At 45.3% G+C, this 12,534-nt stretch overlaps 1 protein-coding gene across 11 annotated transcripts in view; it reads left to right on the top strand.

Annotated features, from left to right (window-relative positions):
- The window catches only part of OBSCN (obscurin, cytoskeletal calmodulin and titin-interacting RhoGEF), a 745,212-nt gene that overhangs the window by 183,985 nt on the left and 548,693 nt on the right, over positions 1 to 12,534 (top strand). For all 11 annotated transcript variants that reach the window (XM_029588301.1, XM_029588307.1, XM_029588308.1 and 8 more), the window contains exon 16: positions 938 to 1,213. In XM_029588301.1, the coding sequence (XP_029444161.1) occupies positions 938 to 1,213 (276 nt within the window). The remainder of the gene's footprint in view (positions 1 to 937; positions 1,214 to 12,534) is intronic.

Here is a 12,534-nt window from a genome sequence, read left to right as displayed (position 1 = left end):
AGATATTACCCCTAGTTTCATTTGGAATACTGTGTACAATTCTGGAGCTTGCACTTTCAAAAGTATATAAACCAGATGGAGTCAGTCCAGAAGATGATTACTAAAATGATCAGTGGTTTTCATTGTAAAACATATGGAGACAAACTTAAAGATCTAAACATGTATACCCTAGAGAAAAAGAAGGATAGTAGAGATACTATAGAGTCATTTCAATAGCTCCAGTGCACAGGAGATAGAACTCTTTCATCAGAAAGAAGGCCTTGGAATGAGGGTTCATGGGATGAGGGTAAAAGGGGTAGACACAGAAGTAATCAAAGGAAATATATCATTACAGAAAAGGATGGTGCATATATGGAATAGCCTCCCAGTGGAGATGATGGAGACAAGTACAGTATCTGAATACAAGAGAGCATGGGATGTGGTAGGAATTGTAGATCGGAGCAGTTGGTATGGGTGGGTAGACTGTATAGGCCATATGGTCTTTTTTTTTTTGCCGTCATGTTTCTATGTTTAATACACCGCTTACAAATTGCTATTAATGTTACTCAGTGCTTGTTGTGGTCTCAATGGCATGAACTCATCCATCAAAACGAATAAACCAGAAAGTCCTTTTCACTAGGGAAGTTCAAAAGTGTGTTTCCTGTAGCTGGGGGTCCAAATATCTATTGGATGTCCACATTCTTAAGGTTTTCTTATTATTGCATGTTTAGTTAGTGGATATCAGGAACAGTGTAATTCATTTATTATTAATACTTAGGAGTCTAAACATAAAATTCAATTATTATATCAGTCTTGTAAAAACATTAAAAATACTTCAAAAATTAATTCTCAGACATGTGCTTTTTAATGTCATCACTTTGTTATTCACAAACATTAAAATCTTAAACTTTAAAGAGGAAATATATTCTTAATTGTATTTTTCAATGCCTCCTTCCAGAGCCAGAACCCGTGTTTATAAACCAAGAGAAGTTGAAGAAGGAGGTGAAGGCCTCCCTCACAGAGAGCATCACCCTGAGTTGGGAGGTGTCCCAGACCAAGACTGAAGTGAAATGGTACAAGGACGGGAAGCAGATCACCTCCAGCAAGAGGCTGAAGGTAGAGTCTGAAGGCAAATCCTGCAAGCTGGTGGTGGATCAGCTGGAGAAGAAAGATGCTGGGGAGTACACCTGCGAGGCAGGAGGGCAGAAAATGACTTTCAAAGTTGATGTCAGCGGTGAGTGAGGCTCATTTCATTTAATAATAGAAGGATGGGGCCAAGAACAGTTGAACATAAAGACACTTTCCTAGTGTTTTCTCTGAGATCATTGATAATTCTTTTTCTAAGTCAGTTCTTATAAGAACATAAGAACATAAGAAAATGCCATACTGGGTCAGACCAAGGGTCCATCAAGCCCAGCATCCTGTTTCCAACAGTGGCCAATCCAGGCCATAAGAACCTGGCAAGTACCCAAAAACTAAGTCTATTCCATGTTACCATTGCTAATGGCAGTGGCTATTCTCTAAGTGAACTTAATAGCAGGTAATGGACTTCTCCTCCAAGAACTTATCCAATCCTTTTTTAAACACAGCTATACTAACTGCACTCACCACATCCTCTGGCAACAAATTCCAGAGTTTAATTGTGCGTTGAGTAAAAAAGAACTTTCTCCGATTAGTTTTAAATGTGCCCCATGCTAACTTCATGGAGTGCCCCCTAGTCTTTCTACTATCCGAAAGAGTAAATAACCGATTCACATCTACCCGTTCTAGACCTCTCATGATTTTAAACACCTCTATCATATCCCCCCTCAGTCGTCTCTTCTCCAAGCTGAAAAGTCCTAACCTCTTTAGTCTTTCCTCATAGGGGAGTTGTTCCATTCCCCTTATCATTTTGGTAGCCCTTCTCTGTACCTTCTCCATCGCAATTATATCTTTTTTGAGATAATGGTATACTTATACATTTTGAGAATGGTATACTTATCTTCCTCAGATAAGTATACCATTGGAAACAACTGGAGGCATTTGTGTTGCTTACTTTGTGCTATAGTAAGACCATCCGTCATTATGTCTCCTGTTTGTACAATGTAGTCTGTTTTATATTTAGTAGAAATGGCCAAGTGATTAATGAGTTGAAATTTCTGAAATAGGCATGATCTGGTATGATAATGAAAATGGATCCTTTTGCTGTGGCGTGGTTGGTGCATCTTAATAGGCAAACGCACTGGGCCCATGCCGACAGCTGGCAGACACACCCTGGGCTGGGACAGAGATAGGGCTTCACCTATACCAGCCCCCATTCCCCACAGGTTGCGCCTTTGGGTTCCAGGGACCAGCAAAACGTAGGCAGTGGTTCCACAGGGCAAAGACGAAGAGAGAGTTCAGAACCAAGCTGAGGTCAGGGCAGGCAGCAGGCAGAGAATCGCCAAGTACAGGGCAAGGTTAGTGGCAGGCAGAAAATAGAGCGTAGTCCATGTCCAAAGCAATGGTCAGTGGCAGGCAGCAGGCAAGAGAGTAATCCGGGTCAAAGGCACTGCAGACACCTCAACCTGTTGTTGAGGTGTCTGCAGTTGGTCTGGTGGCGCTTCATATAGGGAGACTTGATGAGGTCATTCAGAGGCGCCGCGGCTCCTTTCTCACTAGAGGGACTTTCAGAGGCAGGAACTGACATGCATCAGGAGCAAGCAGAACATGGCGATTACTGGGCGGCGACGTTATGGGGTGAGTGCAGTGGTTTGTGGAGTCAATCCCATGGCTGGCCACTCACTTTAGAACTAATTATATGACATCACTTTGGCCTGCAAACAGAGCAACTCTTATGAGGAAACAGACTGCTATCATGGTTGTAAGGTTTCCCCAAGAAGCTATGAAGGAAAAGTAAATGAAAGATGCTTTTCAGCAGATTGTGAAATATATGTAACCTTGCCTCACTTCACTTCAGCAGGAGTGGGAGTGCTGTGGAAAGCATGATTCAACTGCAGGGCCCAAGCGATCACCAAACAAACCAGTCCACATAAATGGTTGTGTTCTCAAAGAAGAAAAAATAATTTATTTTAGAGTACAAATTTAAAGTCCAGGAAATAGGTAGAAAAATCTGAAAAACTGTTCAAAGTACAAAAAAAGATAGTTGTAAAAGTGGTTACTTCTGTCTCTTGAATACAGTGTCATGACTTTTCCCTCTCAGGTTCCTCTCACAAACTGAGAGTGGCTGAGAGGCAGGGTTGTTAGTTAAAGGCAAGAGCAGCTATTTATTTTAGCCTGAGGCAGCTAAGTAAACAACTGAACTAGCTACTGGCAACAAATCAGTAACACAAATCAATGACAGGCTGCTTATGAAAACAGCCTTTGTGGAAAAAATAGGCGCAGTTTTACAAAAGAGCTTTATACAATATATATAGGTACAGTCTTATCATTAAATCCTAGCAATAAGCACCAACACTTCCCTGTAAGAACGTCCTCTAATTCTTCAGCAATATTGATCTTAGTATCTCAAGGAGGACAGGAAATGGTATTGGGGATCCTACTTCATGCAGAGCAAGTCTTGGGGTCGTGCTCAGTGGGGAAGTCTGCTGTTTTTTTCGGGAGCTGGTTTTATGTGTGCTTTGCTTGCACATGTGCTATATGTCAGTTCTTTGTTCCTGTTATCTCTAGTCTTCCCCTAGGGATACTGTCAAGTCAGCTTTCAGGATTAGCTACATCCTCCAACTCAAAGTAATAAAGTTGGGTTAGTTTTCTTTTACCTATATTTCCACTTTGACCATCTTTATGCAACATTCTCTGCCACATGTAGGACCGCTAGCCCAAAACCGTTACACGAAATTCTTCATGTCCTCTCACCGTTATACAGTTACCTCTAAGGCCTTTTCCTTTCTTCGGATCCCAACGAAGAAAGGGAGACTTTTCCTTTTTTCACGCTCACTGGCAACACACTTCTTCAGAGAAAAATGCTGCACTCCGTGGACTAGGCATTCTGTTTCTTGCAGCTCGGTGGTACCCGTACCAGAGAAATAATACAAATCTCTCCAGCAGAGCCAAAAGAAAAGAGACCATAACCCTTCTGTCTTCAGACTATGGCTCCTACAACTACTCAGTATAACTCCTCTGATCTCCTGTTACTCCTCTCAGTGCCATCCTGTATACCATGTCCAAACTATTCCCTTTGTGGAAAGGACTGTTCTGTCCTGTGAGTCAAAAGTGACCTCACAGCCCTGTCATAGAGTGGGTCAGACAGGCTGGCAAGGCGAGCAGAATGCAACCTATCAGCGCTAAGCATTTTTCCAATGCAGCCAATCGCCGCCCTCACTCAGTGCTCTGTGACGCTGTTCCTCATGATCCAGCACTATATATACGTTAAGCACGCGGCGTGCCATGCACTTTCTTTGCAGGGGTGGTCTGGGGAGGTGGTCTGTGGAAGGTGGCTTCACTCAGAGCTAGTCTGAGTGTATTCAATTGCTAGCTATGTCCATAGAAAAAGATATTATTATTTGTTCGATTTGGCTGCAGTGCCAGCTACTAGCCCTGTTTCTTATGACTGCAAATTGTTTTATTGATCTGAGACAGTCTCTCTGGGCCACTGAGAGAAGCTGCTAGCACTAACAGTGGCATTTTGCTGCTTATTTTATCCCCTGGGGTTGGTTGCAAGCAACATTTTGGTGTTGTGGGTAGGAGATATATTCAATTTGTAGCTAGTTTGATAGAATTGCCCTTGAAAAATATATTTCATCTATTTTGTTGCTGTGCCAAGCCAGGCTTTTTTGTTAACTGCAGTTTTGTTTTATTGAACTCACTGCCTCTCTGTGCTCTTTTAATCCAAGAAGGCACTAGGCAGTGCACTGGGCATCAGTGTCAGTGGGCACTGGGTAGTTTTGCAGACTCATGTGGTCTGTGAAGCCACATCCCTAGTGGTCCTCTTTTGTAGTTACAAGCTTGATGTGTGCACATACATTACATTAGTGCATATCAAGGAACTGTGCCTGTGGGCAGGCAGTTTTGCAGACTCACATATATTGGGACAACGGTGCTCTCTGAAACCAAATCCCGAGTGGGCCTCTTTTGTAGTTACCACTTTGTTGTGTGCACATACATTACATTAGTGCACATCAAGGCACTGTGCCTGTAGGCAGGCAGTTTAGCAGACTCACGTACATTGGGACAGTGGTGGTCTGTGAAGCGAACTCCCCAGAAGGCCTCTTTTGTAGTTACTACTTTGTTGTGTGCACATACATTACATTAGTGCACATCAAGGCACTGTGCCTGTGGGCAGCCAGTTTAGCAGACTCACGTACATTGGGACAGTGGTGGTCTGTGAAGCCAAATCCCCAGTGGGCCTCTTTTGTAGTTACAAGCTTGGTGTGTGCACATACATTACATTAGTGCACATCAAGGGACTGTGCCTGTGGGTAGCCAGTTTTGCAGACTCACGTATATTGGGACAGCGGTGGTCTGTGAAGCCAAATCCCCAGTGGGCCTCTTTTGTAGTTACAAGCTTGGTGTGTGCACATACATATGAACATAAGAACATGCCATACTGGGTCAGACCAAGGGTCCATCAAGCCCAGCATCCTATTTCCAACAGTGGCCAATCCAGGCCATAAGAACCTGGCAAGTACCCCAAAACTAAGTCTATTCCATATTACCATTGCTAGTAATAGCAGTGGCTAATTTCTAAGTCAACTTAATTAATAGCAGGTAATGGACGTCTCCTCCAAGAACTTATCCAATCCTTTTTTAAACACAGCTATACTAACTGCACCAACCACATCCTCTGGCAACAAATTCTAGAGTTTAATTGTGCGTTGAGTGAAAAAGAACTTTCTCCGATTAGTTTTAAATGTGCCACATGCTAACTTCATGGAGTGCCCCCTAGTCTTTCTATTATCTGAAAGACTAAATAACCGATTCACATCTACCCGTTCTAGACCTCTCATGATTTTAAACACCTCTATCATATCCCCCCTCAGCCGTCTGTTCTCCAAGCTTAAAAGTCCTAACCTCTTTAGTCTTTCCTCATAGGGGAGCTGTTCCATTCCCCTTATCCTTTTGGTAGCCCTTCTCTGTACCTTCTCCATCGCAATTATATCTTTTTTTGAGATGCGGCGACCAGAATTTTACACAGTATTCAAGGTGCGGTCTCACCATGGAGCAATACAGAGGCATTATGACATTTTCCATTTTATTCACCATTCCCTTTCTAATAATTCCCAACATTCTGTTTGCTTTTTTGACTCTTGCAGCACACTGAACCAACGATTTCAATGTGTTATCCACTATGACGCCTAGATCTCTTTCTTGGGTAGAGCACCTAATATGGAACCTAACATTATGTAATCATAGCATGGGTTATTTTTCCCTACATGCATCACCTTGCACTTACCCATATTAAATTTCATTGGCATTTTGATGCCCAATTTTCCAGTCTCACAAGATCTTCCTGCAATTTATCACAATCTGCTTATGATTTAACTATAGTGAATAATTTTGTATCATCTGCAAATTTAATTACCTCACTGTCGCATTTCTTTCCAGATCATTTATAAATATAAATATATATTACATTAGTGCACATCAAGGCACTATGCCTGTGGGCAGGCAGTTTAGCAGACTCACGTATATTGGGACAGTGGTGTCTGTGAAGCCAAATCCCCAGTGGGCCTTTTTTGTAGTTGCAAGCTTGGTGTGTGCACATACATTACATTAGTGCACATCAAGGCACTGTACCTGTGGGCAGCCAGTTTTGCAGACTCACGTATATTGGGAGAGCGCTGCTCTCTGAAGCCAAATCCCCAGTGGGTCTCTTTTGTAGTTACCACTTTGTTGTGTGCACATACATTTCATTAGTACACATCAAGGCAGTGTGCCTGTGGGCAGCCAGTTTTGCAGACTCAATTATATTGGGACAGCGGTGGTCTGTGAAGCCAAATCCCCAGTGGGTCTCTTTTGGAAATAATTCTTTTAATTGAAATCCCTAGTAGGCAGTGACATTAAATCCATAATGTCAGGGAAAGCTAGATGTTGTCAGGTGATTTGGACTGGGAGAGGAGACACCTCAAAAGGGAGTGCTAGTCCCCCATTAAAGTTAAAAAGGGACCTGTTCCAATCTAAAATCTCTGGAGGGGTAGGCAGTTCCATCCAGAAAAAAATGAAATCTAAACATGATGCATCACCACCACCTGTTTCTGACCCTGTAGTTTTGGAGGTGAGGGAAGGGGAGGCTGAGTCATGCAAGACAAAATGGCGACACCCAAAAGCAGCAGTGTGACAGCAGTCTTGACTTAGTGTTGACAATGTAGTGCAGGCACTGTTTGCTTCTGATTCCAATGTGGGAGTCTCATCAGAAATGGAAGAAGAAATAGCTAACGAAGGTTTAGGAGAATTCGTTAGTCCTGTCTTAGCCTCCAATTCAGTGCTGCAGGGGAGAGATGAAACTGATGATGAGGAGGAGGAAGAGCAGTCAGCGCAGGCACAGAGTGTGACTGATGCTCCTGGCATTGCTTCTCAGGGTGCACCCACTACTTCAGCTCCAGTGCCAGCATCCACCCCGAAGGCTATAGAGAAGGAAGCACGAAAGACATCTGCAGTCTGGAGCCACTTTAAAGATGGAGGACCCATGTTTTGCTCGGTGTAATTACTCTGACAGGGCTATTAGCAGAGGCAAGCAAATGGGACATCTATCTAATTTTGGCATGACGCATCGAATGAAGAGGCAACACCCAACAACAGTACTGCCATCTGGGGATGGTAACAATACCAGTCAGGGGACCCCTTTTTCCAGGCAGCGTAAAGTGGTTGAAAAGGAGCAGAGTCACCCCACGCCATCAGCCCCTTCTAGCAGTCAGGTGGCAGGCCAGCAGCCCCCTGCCATGTGGCAGAAGCGACAACCCACTATGGAGGAAATGGGGTGAGTGCGGTAACGCTATCCCGGGATAGGAGGCAGGCAGCCTCAAAAGTTGTAACCAGGAGCATTGGGGAAATGATTGCCCTTGATGACCAGCCCTTGCAGATAGTGCAGAATGTGGGTTTCAAGCATTTTCTGAAGGTCGTAGTTCCAAATTACAAAGTCCCCTCCAGAACCACATTTAGCAGAAAGGTCATCCCCAGCCTGTACAAGCAGTGTCGCTGCTCAGCCGCATCCAAGCGCTGCTAGCTAAGGCACAGGGGAGTGTGCATTTCACCTGTGATATCTGGACCACCATGAATCCTGCACACTCTTACCTCTCCCTGACAGCACACTGGTGGGACCTGGCTGAGGCAGGGGCAGGCAGTAGCTCTATTAGGGTGGAGGTGGGCTTTACTGCACACCCACCTGATGGACCAGGCCCATACCGCAGCCAGTATTCTAGCATGCATCAGACAGATGCTGGAGGGCTGGCAACTACACCAGTGAGACAGGAATCCTCAGGCAGGGTTCTTTGTCACAGACAATGATGCAAACATGGTTAAGGCAATAACTGACGGGTGCTTTCAGAACATCCGATGTTTTGCACACACTCTGCACCTGGTAGTGAAGTCAGCTCTGGGGTTGGAGTCCAGTCACCAAGAGAATGAATACCTGCATACGTTAATACACAATTGCAGGAACATAGCAGCGCACTTCCACAGAAGTGTGAAGGCGGGGCAGGTTCTCCGACAAAAGCAGACTGATTTGGACATGCCTCACAAGCGTCTCATTCAAGACATTGCCACCCGGTGGAATTCCACCTATATGATGCTGCAGAGGTTAGTGGAGCTGCAGACACCCCTTCATGAACTTTCTGGTTCAATGGACATAGGTGTGCAGAATCCCCCTAGGGCATCATGATTAGTTAGTCATGAGTCAGCTGATAAAAATCCTGCAGCCCTTCAAGGATGTCATGGAGGAGCTGAGTTCCAGAAGTGCCACCTTGGTTGACATCATCCCTATAGTTAATTTCCTGGATGAAAATTTGGAGGGCTTTAAACAGGAAATGGGAATGACAGCTGAGGTGCTGTATTGTCTGGATGTTTTACAGCAGAGGTGCAAAAGAGATTAAGGCCTTTAACAGAAGACCACACATACATGCTCACCACAGTCTGTGATCCCCATGTGAAAGGGAAACTCACCCTACAGTCCAATTGTCTCTCATTTGTGAAGGACCTGCTGTTACTAAAAGTCTTGAACAGGAGCGCCAGAGGCAGAGACAGATCAGGCATGAAGCAGAGGAGGAAACAGCGGGCACTTCAGAGAGTTGTGCTAGCCCAAGCAGGAGCAGCACTCAGTGACAGCTAGTACCTACTCCTCCTCCTCCTCCACTTCAGTACACCAAAGGCATGTTCCCCATAAAGATTCATCTTTTGTGCTACGGGCTAGAGAGAAAGCAGCTGGCATGAGTGACTCTCAGCCCACCCAAGCAAAGGAGACACTAGCACAACTATCAGTGACACGGTATCTCTCAGAGCCCACAGAGGACATGCAGACAGATCCGCTGGCATATTGGGCACACAAGTCCACTGTCTGGCCACACCTAGCCAAAGTAGCTCAGCGATATCTTCATGTCCACCAACCAGTGTGCCCAGTAAATGTGTATTTTCAATGACAGTGGATATTATGAGCCCTCACCGCTCAAGGCTGGCTCCAGAGTTGATGGAAATGCTAGTGTTTTTAAAAATAAACCCGCCTTTGCTTGGGTTTACAAATTTTCCCTGTGAATGGCAAGATGAATAAAATGCTGTGCCTGTCCTTCCACTGTCCCAAGCCGTACATACCTACAAGGGCCTGACCTGAAACGCTGTGCCTGTCCATCCACTGTCTAGGCCGTACATCCCTACAAGGGCTTGACCTGAAACGCTGTGCCTGTCCGTCCACTGTCCAGGCCTTATGTCCCTACAAGAGCCTGACCTGAAACGCTATGCCTGTCCATCCACTGTCCAGGCCGTATGTCCCTACAAGGGTTTGACCTCAAACGCTGTGCCTGTCTTAGTTTAGTTCTGGTATTTCTAATTTCAGTTTCATGTATTTGTGCATCACTTCTTTCCAGAATATTCTTTTCCTGTTTTGCAACATTTGGAATGTAAGAACCTAAAAAGCTGACTTCAGATGTTTGGAGCTTGCATAGTTCATATGCTCACTAGTTTTCCTGACCTTCATAATATGGGCCATGTTCCCGAAATCTTTCTTAGGTGCCAACAGTAATGTTTCTAGTACTATAGAAAACTGGTGGTAGTTGCACTCTAGTTCATCCTCTGTCTTCCCATAGTTTACAGAGGCACTGTGTAAACCACAAAGTCAACATAGGTTGATATTGTAGATTTGGACTTGAGTAGCAGTTTTCTTATTTCTGAGAGCTCTTCATGTTCCCTTGTCATCAGCTGAAGTGCATAAGTACAGTTAATAGCTTCTGGGTATTCACAAGTAATCTCCAGATCAGTTCTTGCTTCACAAATGGCAGTCTCTATTGCTCTAAAAGCATCCTCTGTTGAATTATCTATAAAAAATGAAAAAGATGCCATTTTCTTCTGGCAGTGAACCAGTTCAAGAAGAAGTGACAGATCAAACCACAACATACCTGCACAAAGGAAATCCTCTAATGCTGTGCTGTCCATCCAGGCTTTATGTCCCTAAAAGGGTTTGACCTCTGCCTGTCTGTCCAGGCCTTACGTCCCTATGAGGCCTTGACCTCTGATGCTGTGCATGTCCATCCAGGCCTTAAGTCCCTACGAGAGCTTGACCTCTAATGCTGTGCCTGTCCGTCCAGGCCTTATGTCTCTACGAGGGTTTGACCTCTAATGCTGTGCCTGTCCATCCAGGCCTTATGCCTCTAAGAGGGTTTGACCTCTAATGCTTGCCTGTCCGTCAAGGCCTTATGTCCCTAAAAAGGTTTGACCTCTAATAGTGTGCCTGTCCGTCCAGGCTTTATGTCCCTAAAAGGGTTTGACCTCTAATGCTCTGCCTATCCATCCAGGATTTATGTCTCTATGAGGGTTTGACCTCTAATGCTGTGCCTGTCTGTCCAGGCCTTATGTCCTTAAAAGGGTTTGACCTCTAATGCTGTGCCTATCCATCCAGGCCTTATGTCTCTACAAGGGTTTGACCTCTAATGCTTGCCTGTCCGTTCAGGCCTTAAGTCCCTATGAGGGCTTGACCTCTAATGCTGTGCCTGCCTGTCCATCAAACCTATGAGGACTTTACCTCTAATGCTGTGCCTGTCCTCCAGGCTTTATGTCCCTAAAAGTGTTTGACCTCTAAAGCTGTGCCTGTCTATCTAGGCTTTATGTCCCTAAAAGGGTTTGACCTCTAATGCTGTGCCTGTCCATCCAGGCCTTAAGTCCCTTCGAGGGCTTGACCTCTAATGCTGTGCCTGTCCATCCAGGCCTTATGTCTCTACGAGGGTTTGACCTCTAATGCTGTGCCTGTCCATCCAGGCCTTAAGTCCCTACGAGGGCTTGACCTCTAATGCTGTGCCTGTCTATCCAGGCCTTACATCCCTACGAGGGCTTGACCTCTAATGCTGTGCCTGTCTTACATCCCTACGAGGACTTGACCTCTAATGCTGTGCCTGTCCTTCCGGGCCTTATGTCTCTACAAGGATTTGTCCTCTAATGCTGTGCCTGTCTGTCCAGGCCTTAAGTCCCTAGGAGGGCTTGACCTCTAATGCTGTGCCTGTCCATCCAGGCCTTAAGTCCCTATGAGGGCTTGACCTCTAATGCTGTGCCTGTCTGTCCAGGCCTTATGTCCCTAAAAGGGTTTGACCTTGAATGCTGTGCCTGTCCTTCCAGGCCTTATGTCCCTAAAAGGGTTTGACCTCTAACGCTGTGCCTGACCATCTAGGAGCCCTTTCCTGATCAAATGAAAGGGAACTCTCCCCGGGGTAGCTGGCCAGCCTACCTCTTAGTACCTGTTGACCCATGTTAAACCGCTGTTCACAGTGAGACCTCCTCCACATCGCCACACTTTGAAGGCTCGTGGTCCACTCTAGGGGCCAATCCATTGTAGGGAGCCCTTTCCTGCTCAAAGGAAAGGGAAATCTCCCTGGGGCCAGCCTGTCTTTCCCCTATCAAAACCACAGGGACCAGACTACCTCCGCTCTGCCAGCCTGTCTTGCCTCTATCAACTTTATGCCACTCTGCCTTGCTTCCATACACCAGATGACTCACTCAACTCCTTGTGGTGTTCTTGCCACTATCATGGTTCCTCAGTGTGTTGGTGCTTGTCTTTCTGCTTGCTATGTTCCCCCTTCATTGTGCTTTAGGATGTTGATGCCACTTGTCTTGCCACTTTGCCTGATGTGCTGCCTTCGAGCTCTCTTTTGAAGCTGTGGTGTGTTTTTGACACTCTTGCTGCTGCTTTGCACCTCTGCACCTCTGTTTAAAGCACTCTTGCCACTCCTGGTACCCCTTTAAAGTGCCTTAGGCTATTCATGCCACTTTGGTGCCACTTTGTCACAGTCTAAGTACCTTGGAGCTCTTTTCTCATTCTGATGATTTCTCCCCAGAAGTTTCATCAGAATTGATAAGAAAACTCCAATTCTGCAGCCAAAAATAGGCTGCAAATACTTCCCCCATTGACTTTAATGGGAAATGGGAAAACGAATAAAACATATCAAC

This window comes from Rhinatrema bivittatum, chromosome 2, assembly GCF_901001135.1.
Source record: "Rhinatrema bivittatum chromosome 2, aRhiBiv1.1, whole genome shotgun sequence".
NCBI classification, from domain to species: domain Eukaryota; kingdom Metazoa; phylum Chordata; class Amphibia; order Gymnophiona; family Rhinatrematidae; genus Rhinatrema; species Rhinatrema bivittatum.
Note: the sequence above shows the minus strand (reverse complement) of the source record. Positions and strands in the feature narration are given on the sequence as shown.